At 36.3% G+C, this 19,176-nt stretch overlaps 1 protein-coding gene across 1 annotated transcript; it reads right to left on the bottom strand.

Moving 5' to 3' along the window:
- Nucleotides 1-6,470: 6,470 nt before the first annotated feature.
- LOC111139968 (heat shock transcription factor, Y-linked-like) lies at nucleotides 6,471-8,752 on the bottom strand. Its single transcript, XM_022492360.1, has 2 exons — nucleotides 8,029-8,752; nucleotides 6,471-7,269 (listed from the first exon to the last, which is right to left on the bottom strand). Exons 1-2 carry the CDS (start codon nucleotides 8,539-8,541, stop codon nucleotides 6,580-6,582), a joined length of 1,203 nt encoding a protein of 400 aa, XP_022348068.1. The 5' UTR covers nucleotides 8,542-8,752; the 3' UTR covers nucleotides 6,471-6,579.
- Between the last annotated feature and the right edge of the window lie 10,424 nt (nucleotides 8,753-19,176).

The following is a 19,176-nucleotide window of genomic DNA, read 5'->3' as shown; positions in this document are numbered from 1 at the left end:
TAAATAAATAAATAAATAAATAAATAAATAAATAAATAAAATTTAAAAATAGAAAAGCAAAAGACAAACACAGGTATATGTATCAAAAAAGTTCAGGTTAAAAGGTTTTTATGGAATCTGAGATACTGAACATCTCATTGTAATGGTAAATTGGTTAAAAGCTTATATTTAAAAAAATGAAAATAACCAGAATAGTGGGAACGAATTAAAAATAAAGTTGTATCTATGAAGTAGTGATAGTTGTCTTCTTCTATTTTTGTTTTTTGTTGTTGGTTTTTTTTGGCTGGATTTCTAGGGGAGGGGCCTGCCAAGTGGTTATTCAGCAAGGCTTGCTAGAGTTGAGTCCTCCTGTCCCCATCAAGGGGCTGGGCTCTGAGGAAACTGGTTTTTCAGGCTTTTGTTCTCTGGAGGTTTTTTTGGTTTGTTTGTTAGTTTGTTTTTTCTCCCTTGGTGACTTTTGGTGGTTCTTTGGAGGTTTAGAGGAAAGCAAACTGCATCCAGACCTCCATCTCAGAGAGAAGCCTCTGTCTGTTCCTCTCTGGGTGTTCCAAAACACATAAATTCTCCCTCTCCCACTGGCAGAGCACATCCCCAATCACAGTCTTTGGGATCACAGGAACTCTCACTTGCACCCAAAACCATGAGAAATATGAGCCACAGTTGTCTGTGCAGCTCCAGACCACCAGAGAGGTCCCAACCAGAGACAACACACTGAGATTTTCACACTGGCCCTGGCTGAGAGTGATCAGACTCTGGGGTCCTAGAGAATGCCTGCACGGATCTCTCTCAGGGGTGGGTATGGGGCGTGACTCAGACTCCGGTAGTACAGCTTGTGTGCAGAGTGCAAAACTCTATGGTTCTGTTGTCTGGTGTCCACAGCAGGTTCCCTCACCCTCATGCGTGCCACCACCCAGATGCTCTCAGGGTCAGGGACAAAGACCTGGCTTCTTTGCTGTGCTCTCTGGTTCCCTGCCAGTGGTGGTCATCCTGAGTCCGTGGGCTTAAGTCCCTGTCCCTAACCGTGCAATTCCACCAATTTCCCCTTAAGATCTTTTGCTCTTTTTCAGTGCTTTCAAACAGACTTCAAGTTAATGCTGGCCCCCAGTCACAGAGCATTCTCATATTGGATTATGACTTTCCAATTGGTCGCTTCTGGTGGCTCCCTCCCTCTTGTTTATCTTCCTTTTGTTTTTCAGTCCGATGTTCCCACTCTGCTTTTCCACCCCACTGACATCTTCTGCCCCCATAGAGATCCAGAAGTGTATAATTCTAATCTCAGGCAGATTTCATGGTTGACCAGAGTTCTTTGGTGGGTAATGAGCTCACTTTAGGGGGCAGGTTGAAACAGCGCCTTCTACTTCTCTGCCATCTTGTCTCCCTCCCTTTTCTGACTCCCTTTTCTGATTTTTTTTTAACCAGGTTGAGTGAAATGTAGAAACCTTTCTTTAAATTCCTTAGCACTCCACTATTTACAATTGCCTTAAATCCTTCCTTTACATACATTTAGCACCATGTCAGATAATGTTATACAATTTAATTGTATTATTTTGCATTCTAGTTTTTCCATTATTTTTATTTTTTTGCTGAAATTTAAAATATTTATGCTTTCTACTTTTTTATGCTTTCTACTTTTAATTATCTTCAAATATGTTCAAAATTTCACATTTAAGCATTTTTATCATGGCAGTTTTAAAGCCTTAGATGATTCTGATGTCTGGTATTTCTTTGTTGGTACTTCTAATTTTTCATTCAGGTTGAGAGTTTTCTGTTCCTTGTACAGGGTGTGATTTTTATTTGAAAGTTGGAAATTTATGGTATTTTTTGAAACTCTGGATGTTGTTATAATTTCCTTCTCTTGTAGCAAGCTGTGTGATACCACTCAAACAGGGGAAAGAGATGTCCTGCTATGTGGCAACAGAATTTCAAATTTCCTCATTAACTACCTATGATACTTGATGAGAAAGTACTCCTCATTACTGATGAGTAAGCAAGCTTCCACTCCCCGGTAGGCCTACTGGTATCTTTGTGACTAAGAGGAAAGAGGTGCCTCTTTACTGTAGTAAAAAATCCCAGCTCTCTACTTGGCCTTCTCTGGTACTATCCCAACAGATACTTGAGGCCCTTTGTTATTCCTTGATGCAATGGAATTCTAACCTGGGTTTGCTGACCTGAGTGAAAAGGTTCCATTTTTGTTGTTGGCTAAAGTACAGTAATTATTGTATAACAGATTTTTGTCTTGGTATGATACTCCTTTCCTAGCCCCTTGGATAGAGAAAAGTTTTTATTGGGGCATTTTTGTCTGTGCCTATTTGCATGTCTGGGTTTCTTTAGGACCAAGTCAGTGAAATATAAGGCAAAAAGAAGATCTAGGTGCACAGATAAAAACACATTTTCAGACGCACACAAGCACAAAGACATACTCCTATATACCCTCATCCACAAATTAAAAAGTCCAGGGAAATTACCAACTCATCATTTGCTGGTTCTTGAGGTTCTTCATTAATTTAATTATTTTGTCCACCTTTCAGAATCTTTTTACAAAATTTGTTTTATACATAAAACCTAAGAATTGTAGTTGTACTTATGTGTATTATAGGTAATACTGTATTTATTTCCTTCATAGAATATCTGTAGTATTCTTTTTGGGTCGTATGTTGGAAGCTATTTTTTTAGGTGAATGATTTTAAGTGAGACCCTAAGCAAGAACAATGTTTAAAGATACACTTTATTCTCAATCTCAAGAGATCCCATGATGTGTTGCGGGTTAGAATATTCTGAGACCATGGGTTATATTGAAATTATATTGTGTTATACTTTAAAGTATAAAGAATTAGGAGAGGTGGGAAAAGCATATTCAAGTCATGCTTACCTGTTTTCTGCATTTGCTTATTCACTTTCCTGTATTTTCTTTCTGACCCCTTATTCTGTCCTTACTTTTGCCATATTTACTTCACATACTTTAAACAGCTTATCCATCCTCTCATTTGCTCCCATGATTTTTTTTCTTTTGATTCTCCCCGTGTTCTCCATTTACCCCACTTAAAACTTTTTCACTTTTTATTATTTTAGGACTCAACTTTTTCCTTTGAAACATTTATGTAGAACATTTAACCATGTTACTAAGCAACATTCTCTATAATTACACATCAGAGGACTAAAAAATAGTGTTTAAAGTCATATGGACATCTATGACCATGGTATTGTCCTGAAACTCCAGGAAGAAATCAGAGTGATGATTCTAAAGTTTTCCTGTGTAGGGACAACTTGAAAATATGTGTTGATCTGATAAGATGATTGATAGAATCAATTGTCAGCCTAAGATCTGTGGATGTTCAGATCTATACTTCATCCCAATCCCAGCTATCTCAGAGGCCAAGGGAATGAATTTTGTCACTGTTATGCACATCAGTCAGCATAATAGTTGGGATACTGTTGTAGAAACAGAGCTGGTCATAGGGTAGCTCTATTTTTAATTTCTTCAAGAATCTCCACACTGTTTTCCAAAGTAGCTGCATCAACTTGCATTCCCACCAACAGTGTAATACTGTTCCACTTTCTCCACATCCTCTCCAACATTGTTGTTTACTGTCTTGTTAATTTTGGCCATTTGAACCGGTGTAAGGTGTATCTCAGTGTGGTTTTGATTTGAATCTCCCTGATAGCTAATGATGATGAACATTTTTTCATGTGTCTGTTAGCCATTTGTGCACTACTGGGTATTTACCCCAAAGACACAGATGTAGTCAAAATAAGGGCCATCTGTATCCCCAATGTTCATAGCAGCAATGTCCACAGTTGCCAGACTGTGGAAAGAGCCAAGATGCCCTTCAAGATAGGAATGGATAAAGAAGATATGGTCCATGTATACTATGGAGTATTGTGCCTTCTTCAGAGCGGCACTGGAGGAGATTATGCTGAGTGAAATAAGTCAAGCAGAAAGAGTCAATTATCATATGGTTTTGCTTATTTGTGGAGCATAAGGAATAACACAGAGGACATGGGGAAGAGAGAAGGGAGTTAGTGGAAATTGGAGGGGGACAAGAATCATGAGGGACTGTGGACTCTGTGAAACAAACCAAGGGTTTTGGAGGGAAGGTGAGTGGGGAATTGGATGAGCCTGGTGGTGGGTACTAAGGAGGGCACGTATTTCATGGAGCACTGGTTGTAGTGCATAATCAATGAATCTTGGAACACTGGAAAAATAAAGTTAAAACAAAAAGGAAACAGCTGGTAAGTATGTAGCAAATTCTCTCAGGGAATGACTTGTCAAAGCAGAAGTTGAAGAAATTGTGAAAGGCAGAGAAATAATCCTATATTTCAATGAAACAGAAGGGGGAAAGCCTTTAGAGTAATATCCATAATATCCAAGTTTCATAATGGTAAAAAAACTGGAAACTGAAAATTTAGTGCATGCAGTGTTAACTAGTGATGTTAGTTTCATTAAGTCAGACTCTTTATCTGTAGAGTGTGTGACCGTGAGCTACCCTTGAAAGAAAATTTCCAGTGAAGAGTAAGACCAATTATGATAATAGTGAAAGACAGGGGATATTTAGTCACAAAAAGTAAATTTTGATTGGCTTACGCCAACATTCATTTATTGTTCATTCAATATATACATATAAAAACATACCACTTGACCATAACCATGCTCAATCTGTGCCAATGTTCAAGATAAAGTAAAGGGAACCAACAGGTTACATCTGCTTAAAGTAGTAATCTAAATAATCCAGGAGAGGGACTTCTAAACCTAGGAAAGAGCTGGCATAAAATTTATATGATTGGAATTGGCATGGCTAAAGAGTTTGAATATAACTCAAAATGGACAGTGGAATGGAAACCTATGTACTTGCTAACATAAACAGTTGTCTTTAAGACACTTAACTATGCCAAATTTCAAGGTTCAGAATTTAAAAGGCATCCATATGTTCATAGCAGCAATGACCACGGTCGCCAAACTATGGAAAGAACCTAGATGCCCTTCAACAGACGAATGGATAAGGAAGATGTGGTCCATATATACTATGGAGTATTATGCCTCCATCAGAAAGGATGAATACCCAACTTTTGTATCAACATGGACGGGGCTGGAGGAGATTATGTTGAGTGAATAAGTCAAGCAGAGAGAGTCAATTATCATATAGTTTCACTTATTTGTGGAGCACACGAAATAACACAGAGGACATGGGGAGATGGAGAGGAGAGGGGAGTTGAGGGAAATTGGAGGGGGAGATGGACCATGAGAGACTGTGGACCATGAGAAACAAACTGAGGGTTTCGAAGGGGCGGGGAGGTGGGAGGTTGGGGAAGCCTGGTGGTGTATTATGGAGGGTATGTATTTCATGGAGCACTGGGTGTGGTGCATAAACAATGATTTCTGTTACACTAAAAAGAAATTTTTTAAAAAAGTATCCCACAACATTTTCTCTGCAAATGTACATTTCACCAGGTCTAATAACAGCAGTGTCTGAAAGATGAAGGCATGTTGGTTTCTGCGTGCCGCATATTGAGATATGTTTAATTTCATTTGATTAATTGTTATAAGGCTAATTTAAGTTTGTAATCGAAATATCTTCTTAATAAAAGCTTTTTTAAAAATAAAATAAAAAGCATCCAACAGCATAAGGAATTAAGCCTGGAGTAGGCTGTGAATGGAATCAGAAAGCAGCATAAATGTATCCATTAAAAAATTTTTTTAAAAAATTAAAAATAAATAAAAAATAAAAATAAAAAAATAAAAAATTTAAATGTGGATTAACAAGGGGGAGAAAATAAAAGCACAAACTGGAATGTTTTGAGATCACTATGGTAAAAGAGGCCTCTGTAATACCACTTGTAAAATTACATATTTTGATGAATGCAGTCCATGACTGTAGCATGTGATAACATAATGGTTGCTACACTGGTAAGAGTGTTATATACTCCAATATGAATGTATTTTTTAATGAAGACCGCCTTTGCCAACTAAAATCCAAGGGCTCTCCTAAATAACTGTGAGAATATAAGAAAATTTAAAGTAAATATTGTGTATTTGTCTTTTCTAAATTTGATTTATATTTCATTCACTTCCATATCAATTTTAAGAGTTTATTTATTGGAGAGTGCACAAGCATGGGGCGAGGGGAAGAGAGAGAGGAAGAAGAGAGAGAGGAAGAGAGAGAGGAATAAGCCACTGAGCAGAGCGCCTGATGTGGGACTCGATCCCAGCACCCTGGGATTGTGACCTGAGCCAAAGGCAGATGCTTAATTGACTGAGCCACCCAGGTGCCCTTTTCCACATCATTGTAATTTATGCCCTAATTTGATTCATCCTGGACTATTTCAGAAATTACTTAACTTCAATTTCTTTTCCTTTGCTCCCATTCTTTTTTAAACATAATTTATTTAGGTTGCACTTCAAATGTTGTTAAATGACAAAAAAATACAATAAATAATTTTACTCTATTTCAAAAAATAAAGATAATGAAACCATGAAGATGAACATGTAATTTTATTGTTCAAATAAGAGAATCGCCAATGTGTGGTCATTTGCCAACAAGTGATAATCTTTGTTATCTTGCATAATGATAGTCTTTTGATAGATCAGTTATAATTAGTTTGATGTGCATATGATGGAGAGGGTTGACGAGTTGACCTTGAAAGTGAGGCAGCAGAAGTATCAGCTATCATTGGTATTGTGAACCATGGGTTGCCTACTGGTTGCAGGTTAGAAAAACAAGCCTCACTAGCTGACAAATCAGCGTATCTAGTTGAAAAAGTAGAAGGCTCCACCATTGTTCCAAAATAACTGCTCTGTAAGGGAGATATGATACGGTACTGAGATGTAGAAGTTGTAGTTGTAACAAAGTTCACAATGTGGCCATTTGCTTGAGTGTAGCTGCTATGTGAGTGCATGTGAAAAGTGGTCAACTGGTTTAAAACAGCATGTTGTTCCATTCCAACTTGTTCCGATGGTCTGACTGGTCTGACTGACATTGTTGCAGGAGAAAAATCACTTCTCATGGGGGAAGTTGTAATTCTCTGGCTGGGAGAAGGCTTCCTTATTAGAGGCACATTTAAATTGGTGGAGTTTGAACATACCCTTTCTCCACTAGTTTTAGCAACAAAACCAGAATGAAGACTGTCCACATTATCCCCTCCTTTGCAGGATTTCTTGTTGATATCTTGAACTAGTGATACTGCAGAAGCATTTTTAATCCCGACTCTTCTTTTCATTCTTACTAAAAGTTGGGGGCAGCCTCGTTTAAAATTTGGATTATGATAGAACTGTAACTAAAACCAAAGGAGAAAGTTACTAAGTGACATTCCCAACCAATATAAAAGAGAAGATAACGTGTAAAATCTGACTTCTTTCATCCCACAAAGGCATCTAATAATATATGTACTATTATACTTTTAAAAATTTACTTACAGGAAACAAACATTTAATTATGGTTTGTGAAAATCTGTTATATATTTACAAGTAACAGTGAATAGCAGTTTAAGTGGCTTCACTTCACTTAAAACTATTATTTAAATAGAAGTTCATTCTAAGGGTCAAAGATACCAGCAAAATTTCTTATAACCCTGACTGCTTCATGCATAAGCTAGCCTCAATTTTTTTCTTTTTCTTCTTTTTTCTTTTTCTTTTTAAAATTTCTTTACAGTGTTCCAGAATTCATTGTTTATTCACCACACCCAGTGCTCCATGCAGTACATGCCCTCCTTAATACCACCAGGCTCATGTAACCTCCCACCCACCTCCCCTCCAAAATGCTGTTTTTTCTGAGAGTCAACAGTCTCTCATGTTTCGTACCCCCCTCCAATTTCCCCCAACTCCCTTCTCCTCTTCAACTCCCAAGGTCCTCCATATTATTCCTTATGCTCCACAAATAAACAAAACTGTATGAAAATTTATTCTCTAGCCTCAATTTTTTAAAAAAAATTAGAAATTTAAAAATCTGACTTTAGGCTATATATATGACCGTATTTACTGCTGTACAAAGTAAAATCTTATATATTCTTTATTTAAGTAATAACATTTTTAAATACCTTGCTTAAAACAGAGACTTCTTTTTCCTCTGCTAGAAAGTCAGCCAAAGAAGCAGATCTTTGAAAACTCTGTCGCATCTTACTAAATCCATAAAGATTAAGCTGGCGAACTAAACTCTTCATACTTCCAGTTTCAAATATTCTGGAAGGAGCCTTTCTCTCCAAAACTTCTTTCTTGAAAAGTTCCTCATCAATCACTATAGAAGTTCCCTTCTCATCCCACCAAATTGACTTGAATTGATCACTTTCAACTATTTTCCAAAGTTTTCTGGGAAAGGTCAGAGAAAGAAAATCATTATCTTCATCTGGTTCAGAGACACAGAATGTGTAACGCGGTCTTTTTATCAAGGATCCTCCTGACAAAGCCTGAAAAGCATTTTCTTCAATCATAGACCTCAGGTCCACATCTCCAGTGAATGTGTGATCACACAAAGGAGAGCTAATGGAGGCTGCGGAACCATTCGATCCATTTTTAAGAGAATCATCTTGAATTTCTGAAGAAACATGTGCCATCTCAAATAAGTTTTCCTTCAGCTACGTTTCTCATCTGCATGGTTTTGAACACTGCAGCCTCAAATGCTACTTTGGCTGGCCTACACAGATAAACTATTCAGACCATCACAATGGCCCACCACACGAGTTGTTGTGACATCACAAGATCTTGGTCTCCTAGCAATTAAAGGATAACATTCAGCCAGAGTGTTTCCTTTTGAAATTCATTCAGTAAAAATAAAATACTTAAACTTATGTAGACAATGACCAAAAAAATAAGATCTATAAAATCTAATTTTTACAAAAAATTTTAATGAAATAAATACATAATTATAGTTAGCCCCGAAATAAAATTATTTCCTTCCTTCTAAACACACTCAAACTAGGTTGATACCAACAACATAAAGCCTGGTAAAGGAAAACTGCAAAAATGAGTAAAACAAATGATTTAAAATATCTTGACAATTTGGAATTTAAATCTGTGTAACTTCTATATAAAGAAAGCATAGCCACTGACACCACAAATTAGTGGTTGCTCTGGGCCAGGTGAGAGGGGAATGTAAAATTCTGTTTTAAAGTATTTCTTCTTAAAATGTTGAAAATGTTTAAAAAATAGAGATGTAATATGATACAACATTACAAAGATACAAATGTCCCTGAATTGTATATTTTAAAGTGGTTATTTTCATATAATGTGTATTTTGCCTCAATTTTTTTTTACAGTACCCTGGATCTGTGGTTACCACTGCCTAAAATAAAATGTACTTTAGGCTTCTGAATATAGAGTTAACTCGTTTATCTTTTGTAAGTAGTCTGTGTTAAATAGTATCAAATATATTTCATAGTCCTATTAGTGGAATAAATATGATTTTGTTTAGTATGTCTATAAATATCTATTAGATAGTCAGGAAGTAAAATATTCTAAGAGATATCAAAAGATTTACCATGAATGACATTCTAAACATTAAAAACAGAGATTTTAAAAAAATGACAGTGTTATAAGTAAAATCTATTTTACGCTCCCCTGAAGCACGGGAAAATTGCTTTTATTGCAACAGCCAATGTATTTTTGTAAAAAGATTATGTGGAATAATCTTTGTGCCCAAGAAACAGAACATACATTGGTAAGGCAATCTTAGTTTTGAGTAAAGAGTTCCCTTTCTGGGGCACCGGGGTAGTTCAGTGGGTTAAAGCCTCTGCCTTCAGCTCAGGTCATGATCCCAGGACCCTAGGATCAAGCCCCATATCCAGGCTCTCTGTTCAGCAAGGAGCCTGCTTCCCACTCTCTCCGTCTCTGCCTGCCTCTCTGCCTACTTGTGATCTTTGTCTGTCAAATAACTGAATAAAGTCTTTTAAAAAAGTTTCTCTTTCTGCCTACCAATAACCATACTCCATCTACACTAAGAATTTCTGTGGGTACATAGTGTAATACTGAGACTGCTTTGTTTTTTCAATATGTGTAGAAGAAATTAATTATTTTTACAATTTCCATATTTTATCATGCTTAGAAAGAGATATCAATGCTAGGAGGATGTCTTAGTTTAATATACTTTTTAAGTCCAGAATTTAAGTATTAACAGTAAGTAATAAGCATTTTCACATAAGTAAATACTTCATGAAGATAAAAAGATACTCCCTCCAGGGTGGTTAAGTACCCAACTCAGTTTTGGCTAAGGTCATGATCTCAGGATCATTAAATCAAGTCAGAGTCCATACTCAGCTGTGAGTCTGCCTGAGATCCTGTCCTCCCCTGCCCCTCTCCACCAATTGTGCAAACTCTTTCTCTCAAATAAATAAATAAAACATCTTTAAATAGAAAAAAAGGAAGAAAAAAGATAATCTTTCTAGATGCAGGCTTATGAATTTTGACAACTATTTCATTCAAATATTTTTTGCAAAATTGTAAAACTTTGTATTTACATTCCAGGCATTTCCTTAATTTCCCACATGCAGTTTTTGTTGGGGGCCTAGTGATTATCTATGGCTACAAACAATGGGGTGTATATGTAGAGAAAACAGAGAGTTAATGGGAGGAACAGAAAACAGATTTCACATTAAAATATAGAAAAGTTTCATTAAGTAGGGAGAAAGAAGAGTTTGGGGATTTTAAGGAAAGGTGACTTACTCAATTTTCATCTGACTCTAAATTTTAAACCTTACTTCCATAAAGATAAGAGAAATAAACAATTTTATCTGGAAAGCATAATTATAATAGGTTGTGTCTTCTTAGCTATATAGAAGAATAAAATTTCTGTCTTTGCAATCTCTTTATCACTTAACATGTGATGCACCGCACATTCTATCTGGTAAATTCTTATTCTATAACAAAATTGTTTTCTTTTTTCTTGGTCTTTGTGAAGAGGTTTTATAGATTGGATGTAATTCTATTCCTCCTATATGTGTTATGATTTTGTTTGATTGTTTGGTTACATTGTTTTTAAAAAGATTTAATTTATTTAATTATTTATTTATTTATTTATTTATTTATTTATTTGATAGAGACACAGCAAGAGAGGGAGCCTATGTTGGGGGACTGGGAGAGGGAAAAGCAGGCTTCCTGGTGAACAGGGAGCCCAATGCTGGGCTGGATCCCCGGAACCTGGTACCATGACCTGAGCTGAAGTCAGATGCTTAAAGACTGAGCCATCCAGGTGCCCCTTGTATGTGTTATGTTTAACCTGGAGACTACATGAAAAGGAGCAGGGAGATGAGAGAAAGTTACATTTACAAAATGAAATAGGAGACAGGAATGGGTATGTTCAAAGGAGGTGAGTAAAGCCCCTCCTTTCTGTAAGAGTCCTAAGAGATTTCAGGTTGAAAATAAAATCATTTATGGTTTGAACACATTCCAAAACTGGAGGACAGCAAATAAGGAGCAGCACCAACAGCTCTTTTTCAGTGGTTCTAACTATCCCATTCTCTGCCTGAACCCAGATATTTTGCAATAATTTTATCTGTCATAAATCTGCTGACTTCAGGCTTTGTTTTTCTGAGGGCTTAAAGCTAGAGACTCCCTCAACTGATTCTGATAGAAAAGAGAACATGCTGATGAGCACTCTCAGGTTGGGCAGTGGTTAATGTATTACAAATTTTGTAGTTAATAATTATTAGAAAGATGAATAGTTTTTAAATTTTTTATGCTAAATCTCAACCAAAGTGGAAGAAATGAACTGTATTTTGAGTTATTCAGCTGCTTTGTGGCACAGGCCACATGAAATGAACAAGTGCACCCATGTACAATTAAATTCCATTGCTCTGTGGCTGTTCTCTCTAGCTTTACACTTTATTTTTTTAGACTGTCAATGACCTACTTTTGAACTCTGAGGCCCTATTGTATGTAGATTTTTTCACAGGTGTTTTCTAAAAATAAACATTACAGATCAGCTTACACCTTCTGAAGAGAGGAATAGATTGGGCTGGGAGAAAGGTATAATCTTTAATATCAAATTTGTTTTATGGATTTCTGGGGAGATAATGGATTTCATTTCTTACAATATTTATTTCCTTCTTCCCATAAGCTCAGAAATTCAGTTTTCTCCAGTTATTTACTCATGTCTTTCTTTACAATTTTCACCTACTTTTGTAATATCTTATTTCTCCCTCTTCTCATCTACATTTCTCTATTTTTCTCCTCTTCCCTCCTTTTCTTATACATGTAGTCACTGTGTATTTAATAATCATTTAAAATAAGATCCTCCTTGGGTGCCTGGGTGGCTCAGTGGGTTAAGCCTCTGCCTTCAGCTCAGGTCACCATCTCAGGTCATGATCTCAGGGTCCTGGAATCGAGCCCCACATCGGGCACTCTGCTCAGTGGGGAGCCTGCTTCCCCCCCCTCTGCCTGCCTCTCTGCCTACTTGTGATCTCTGTCAGTCAAATAAATAAAATCTTAAAAATAAAAAATTAAAGATCCTTCTTTTGCTAAGGTTGTATCTTCAGCTTACATTATTTCAAAAGAACATTTTTATGACACCTTTGGGTGAATAATTACATCATCTGCAAATGACCATTTCACACTTCCATATGTACATACTTCATAAGTAAATATAATGTTTCATTCTCTTCTTTCTTCTGTACTTATAAGTGGTACAGTGCACTTTGTATCTCCTCCTTTTGACATACACTCTCTCTTTTGAGAAATTACAGTTGATTATTTCATATGTAATCCTTTTGATCCATTCATTATGAAAATGTCTTCCTTTCATATTTCTTTTCTTTTTTTAAAGATTTTATTTATTTGACAGACAGGGATCACAAGTAGGTGCTGAGATAGTCAGAAAGAGAAGAGAAAGCAGGCACCCCGCCAAGCAGAGAGCCTGACCTGGGGCTTGCTCCCAAGACCCCGGGATCAATGACCTCAGATGAAGGCAGAGGCTTTAATCCACTGAGCCATCCAGGTGCCCCTCCTTTCATATTTCTTATAGATCAGCTCTGCTAAGAAATTTAGTCCATTTCTTATTTGGGCATATCTATGTGACCACTCCCAGAGGTCACTCATAATTACTAAATTTCTCCTCAGAATTTCACCCACTGATTTTAACAGCATTTCTAAACTAGAAAGTCTGATTCCAGAACATGCTGTGGAACATCAGTTGATCATGTAACATTAGGAAGTAACCTATGCTATTGCCAGTATTTTGCTCTGAAATCTACTTTGATATTAATATGACTACCTAGCTCTTTTTTGACTAATACATTTATGAATTTTCCATCTATTTACCTGTGTTTTATTAATTAATCTTTACTGATTATCTTTGTTTTCTTATTTATTTTTAAAGATATTTATTCATTTATTTAAGATAGAGAGCACAAGGCGGGAGGCAATAGAGTCAGAAAGAGAAGGGGATTCCTCACTGAGCAGGAAGCCAGATGTGGGGTTCTATCCCAGGACCCTGGGATCATGACCTGAACCGAAGGCAGATGCCCAACTGACTGAGCCACCTAGATACTCACTTTGTTTTCTTATTTAATGTGTCTTTCTTGCAGGCAGCACTTAGTTAGAGCTTAATATTTAAAATCCAATCCAAGAAGCTGTGCCTCTTTATCAGGGCATATAAATCATTTACAGTTAATATACTTATCAATGTTTTCTATGTACCCTACAAGTACTTTTTATTCCACTAAATCTCTTTTGTTGGCTTTTCAGCTATAACTATCTTATTGTTGTTGTTTTGAGTTAGTAATACACATTTTTACTTATCTTAATCTATCTTCAAGGGCTATTATACCTCTTCATGAACAGTACAAGCATTTGAAAATTATATAGTTCCTTTCTTCTCTTGCCAGCCTTTTTCTATCATAATGCATTTTAAAAATTTCTTTTCAGTGTAACAGTATTCATTGTTTTAGCACCACACCCAGTGCTCCATGCAATACTTGCCCTATATAATACCCATCACCTGGATCCCCCAACCTCCCACCCCCCACCCCTTCAAAACCCTCAGGTTGCTTTTCAGGGTCCATAGTCTCTCATGGTTCACCTCCCCTTCCAATTTCCCTCAACTCCCTTCTGTCTCCATCTCCCCATGTCCTCCATGTTATTTGTTATGCTCCACAAATAAGTAAAACCATATGAAAATTGACTCTCTCTGCTTGACTTATTTCACTCAGCATAATCTCTTCCAGTCCCGTCCATGTTGATACAAAAGTTGGGTATTCATCCTTTTTGATGAAGGCATAATACTCCATCGTGTATATGGACCACATCTTCCTTATCCATTTGTCCATCGAAGGGCAACTTGGTTATTTCCACAGTTTGGTGACCGTGGCCATTGCTGCTATAAACATTGGGGTACAGATGGCCCTTCTTTTCACTACATCTGTATCTTTGGGGTAAGTCCCCAGTAGTGCAATGGCAGGGTCATAGGGAAGCTCTATTTTTAATTTCTTGAGGAATCTCCACACTGTTCATCAAAGAGGCTGCACCAACTTACATTCCCACCAACAGTGGAAGAGGGTTCCCCTTTCTCCATATCCTCTCCAACACATGTTGTTTCCTGTATTGCTAATTTTGGACATTCTAAGTGGTATAAGGTGGTATCTCAATGTGGTTTTAATTTGAATCTCCCTGATGGCTAGTGATGATGAACATTTTTTCATGTGTCTGATAGCCATTTGTATGTCTTCTTTGGAGAAGTGTCTGTTCATATCTTCTGCCCATTTTTGATATGATTTTCTGTTTTGTGTGTGTTGAGTTTGAGGAGTTCTTTATAGATCCTGGATATCTGCCCTTTGTCTGTACTGTCATTTGCGAATATCTTCTCCCATTCCGTGGGTTGCCTCTTTGTCTTGTAGACTGTTTCCTTTGCTGTGCAGAAGCTTTTGATCTTGATGAAGTCCCAAAAATTCATTTTTGCTTTTGTTTCCTTTGCCTTTGGAGACATATCTTGAAAGAAGTATCTGGGGCTGATATCAAAGAGGTTACTGCCTATGTTCTCCTCTAGGATTCTGATGGATTCCTGTCTCACGTTGAGGTCTTTTATCCATTTTGAGTTTATCTTTGTGTACGGTGTAAGAGAATGTTCGAGTTTCATTCTTCCACATATAGCTGTCCAGTTTTCCCAGCACCATTTATTGAAGAGTCTGTCTTTTTTCCCCTGGATTATTTTTTCCTGCTTTGTCGAAGATTATTTGACCATAGAGTTGAGGGTCCATATCTGGGCTCTCTACTCTGTTCCACTGGTCTATGTGTCTGTTTTTATGCCAGTACCATGCTGTCTTGGTGATCACAGCTTTGTAGTAAAGCTTGAAATAAGGTAACATGATATCCTCAGTTTTATATTTGTTTTTCAAGATTTCCTTAGCGATTCGGGGTCTCTTCTGATTCCATACAAATGTCAGGATTATTTGCTCCAGCTCTTTGAAAAATACCGGTGGAGTTTTGATCAGAATGGCATTAAAACTATAGATTTCTCTAGGCAGTATAGACATTTTAACAATGTTTATTCTTCCGATCCAAGAGCATGGAATGGTCTTCCATCTTTTTGTGTCTTCTTCAATTTTTTTCATGAGTGTTCTGTAGTTCCTCAAGTACAGATCCTTTACCTCTTTGGTTAGGTTTATTCCCAGGTATCTTACAGTTCTTGGTGCTATAGTAAATGGAATCAATTCTCTAATTTCCCTTTCTGTATTTTCATTGTTATTGTATAAGAAAACCACTGATTTCTGTACATTGACTTTGTATCCTGCCACGTTACTGAATTGCTGTATGAGTTCTAGTAGTTTGAGGGTGGAGTCTTTTGGGTTTTCCATATAAAGAATCATGTCATCTGCGAAGAGAGAGAGTTTGACTTCTTCATTGCCAATTTGGATACCTTTTATTTCTCTTTGTTGTCTGATTGCTGTTGCTAGGACTTCTAATACTCTGTTGAACAAGAGTAGTGAGAGTTGGCATCCTTGTTATGTTCCTGATCTCAACGGGAAGGCTGCAAGCTTCTTCCTATTGAGGATGATATTTGCTGTGGGTCTTTCATAGATAGATTTTATGAGGTTCAGGAATGTTCCCTCTATCCCTATACTTTAAAGCATTTTAATCAGGAACGGATGCTGGATTTTGTCCAATGCTTTTTCTGCATTATCTTTGTCCTTTTGTGTAGATCTGCTACATATTTGTACCACTTTATTAATCAATTAATAAAGTAGTTTGCTGGTAGAGTAAAAATACCAAAACTTTATTAAAATCTTAATATTTTAACTTTTAAAAGTTGTAATTATTTAGCAATAAAATGAAAACAAATAGTAGAGTCAGTGTCTTAAAACTAAACTCTCATCTTTTTTCTTAAGATTTTATTTATTTATTTATTTATTTATTTATTTATTTATTTATTTATCTATTTGAGAGAGAGAGCAAGGGGAGGTGCAGAGGGAGAGGGGCAGACTCCATGCTGAGTGTAGCCTGATGTGGGGCTCCATCTTAGGTCTCTGATATCATGACCTGAGCAGAATCCAAGTCAGATTCTCAACTGACTGAGCCATGCAGGCATCCCTAAACTTTCTTATCTTATTAAAATATTTAACTACACAATGCTAGTGTATATTTTATTGAAATAGAAAACAAACACCATAAAGCTTAAGAAGTTACAACTTCAAATGTTTTTTTATAGAAAATTGCAGACTTAGGTTTTCCAGATAGGTGCTACCTGAGTCAGAACTAAGTCTCTCAATGATTATTCTTATTATAGGAACTTTTGAATTCCGAATTCTGAGGGAGAATGTTTCAGTGAAATTCCTTCTTGTTGTCTGTTTCATTAACATCTATTACAGAGAAAAATAGGATAAAAATATATGTTGTGTTTATTTCCTACCTACTAAGTCTTAAGTATTACTCATAACCAAGACTTGAAAAAATTATTGAATCATTGTAGCAATTTATTGTCAATATATCTGGTAGGCCAATACATTTTGTTTATTAATTTATACTAATTTGCTTTACTAAATTAGTCAATACCAACCAAATAACTTAGACTCAGGTTATTTGAGATACTTAAATATTACAGTACTCTTCAGATAATGTTATAATTATTTTAAATATTCTTTGTACTGATAGTTTTCTTTTTTTTAAAGATTTTTTAAACTGGGTGTTATACACAACTAATAAATCATTTAACACTACATCAAAAACCCATGATGTACTATATGTTGGCTAATTGAACATAATAAAAAATAACAATATAAATAAAACAAAAGTTTTTTAATTTTAAGTAATCTCTACACCCAGTATGGGGATCAAACTTACAATCCCAAGATCAAAATCACATGCTCTTCCAACTATGCCAGTCAGGTGCCCCATTAGTAATAAGATTCTTAAATTTAGCTGTGCTTTGTAAATAGAAATTTCTAGAATGGAATGAAGCAAAGTTGTTTAACATCTCCTCTTATCCCCCATATTAAACCAGTGATACTATAGAAAATATATTATTTGCTAATATTGGTGTATGGTGATTTGGGGTTGAAAGAGTAATCTTTAAGTGAACCCTAATGTGTAACCCTAAGTGTTAATAGCACTTAGTTATGTTCATCTTGCACTCTTAAACTTTATATAATACTTACATTTTTAAAAATCTACATACATTGAAAATTACATTTTTTATTGATTTGGTATAATTATTTTATGTTTAAACTCTGACTTTTTTTAAAAGATTTTATTTATTTATTTGTCAGAGAGAGAGAGAGATGGAGAGAGAGTGAGCACAGGCAGACAGAATGGCAGGCAGAGGCAGAGGGAGAAGCAGGCTCCCTGATGAGCAAGGAGCCCAATGTGGGACTCAATCCCAGGATGCTGGGATCATGACCTGAGCTGAAGGCTGCTGCTTAACCAACTGAGGCACCCAGGCATCCCATAAACTCTGACTTTTTAAATGGAAGAAGTTTCCATCACAAGATAGGTATATTCATTGAGGGGTAAAACTTACAATCCACTTATGAAGTATTTGTAGTATTTGTTAAGTTTTTATAATCTATAACTGTGAATGACATTTCAGATGTTATATTAAATATAGTTTTAAAAACCAATGTATTGTTTACCTACCCCAATACTGTCTTTTCATGCTTATTGGATTATTTCCTAGAAATTATACTGTTAAATGATTTGATCTAAAATAATCATAGTGATGAAATGAAAGAATGTTCTCCAAATATTATGAACGAAAAAGAGGTAGCCAGGAAGTACTGGTATGTACCAGTATGTAGTGATTGTGGCCCAAGAAGATACATACCCTTGTTCCTTGACAAAGACATTGAATTAGCAACTATGTATGGACCCACAATACCTTTATGGGAACTCTAGAGTCTAGATGAGAAGATACAACATCCAGGCCAGAGTAAAATCAGGAAAAAATTCCAGCTAAAGGTGTAGAACATAGCTTTATTTTGTGTCCTGGGCTGTGTCCATACCTCCAGGTGGCATAGTAGGGTAAACCAGCAGGAAACATCTCACTCAAGGCCTCTTCCATCAAAATGTAGCCAACATTCTGATTTGTCTGGTAGCTGCTTAGGGATTGATTTCCATCTCACCTGACTGGATCATTGATACACTACTGGCCTGGTGATGGTCAAAGTTGGAAAGACATTAAAATAGAGGCAGGCACCATCTCATTTCAAAACTGCATATAGTTCTTCAGGCAGACATCAAGAGGAGCAAGAGATCCGAAAACGTTTGAGAGATCCTATGACCTCTAGGTGGAGTGATGGATGATTCTTCCCTTACAGGAAAGCCAGGAGACGCGGTTGTTTTTTTAGATGCCTAATTCTCAGCAAAAATTACAGTGTATATTAAAAATAGGGAAACATGATAATCAGCTTAACAAAACGAAACCCCAGAAAACAACCTTTAAAAATCTCAGTTCCCAAATTACCTCAAGAATTTAAAACAACTATCTTAAAAATTCTCAGTGACCGTACAGACAAAAGATTGATATCCAGGATCTATAAAGAACTCAAACTCAACACACACAAAACAGATAATCATATCAAAAAATGGGCAGAAGACATGAACAGACACTTCTCCAATGAAGACATACAAATGGCTATCAGACACATGAAAAAATGTTCATCATCACTAGCCATCAGGGAGATTCAAATTAAAACCACATTGAGATACCACCTTACATCAGTTAGAATGGCCAAAATTAGCAAGACAGGAAACAACATGTGTTAGAGGGG

The sequence above is a fragment of the Enhydra lutris genome, unplaced genomic scaffold, assembly GCF_002288905.1.
Source record: "Enhydra lutris kenyoni isolate GAN:26980312 unplaced genomic scaffold, ASM228890v2 scaffoldscaffold130, whole genome shotgun sequence".
Lineage (NCBI taxonomy): Eukaryota > Metazoa > Chordata > Mammalia > Carnivora > Mustelidae > Enhydra > Enhydra lutris.
Note: the sequence above shows the minus strand (reverse complement) of the source record. Positions and strands in the feature narration are given on the sequence as shown.

What these genes read in the sequence shown, in the direction of transcription:
- LOC111139968 (XM_022492360.1), bottom strand. Translation starts at nt 8,541, where the DNA reads ATGGCACATGTTTCTTCAGAAATTCAAGATGATTCTCTTAAAAATGGA. An exon ending in AAGTCTCTGTTTTAAGCAAG is followed by an intron (nt 7,270 to 8,028) that starts GTATTTAAAAAT and finishes CTTTGGTTTTAG; the next exon opens with TTACAGTTCTATCATAATCC.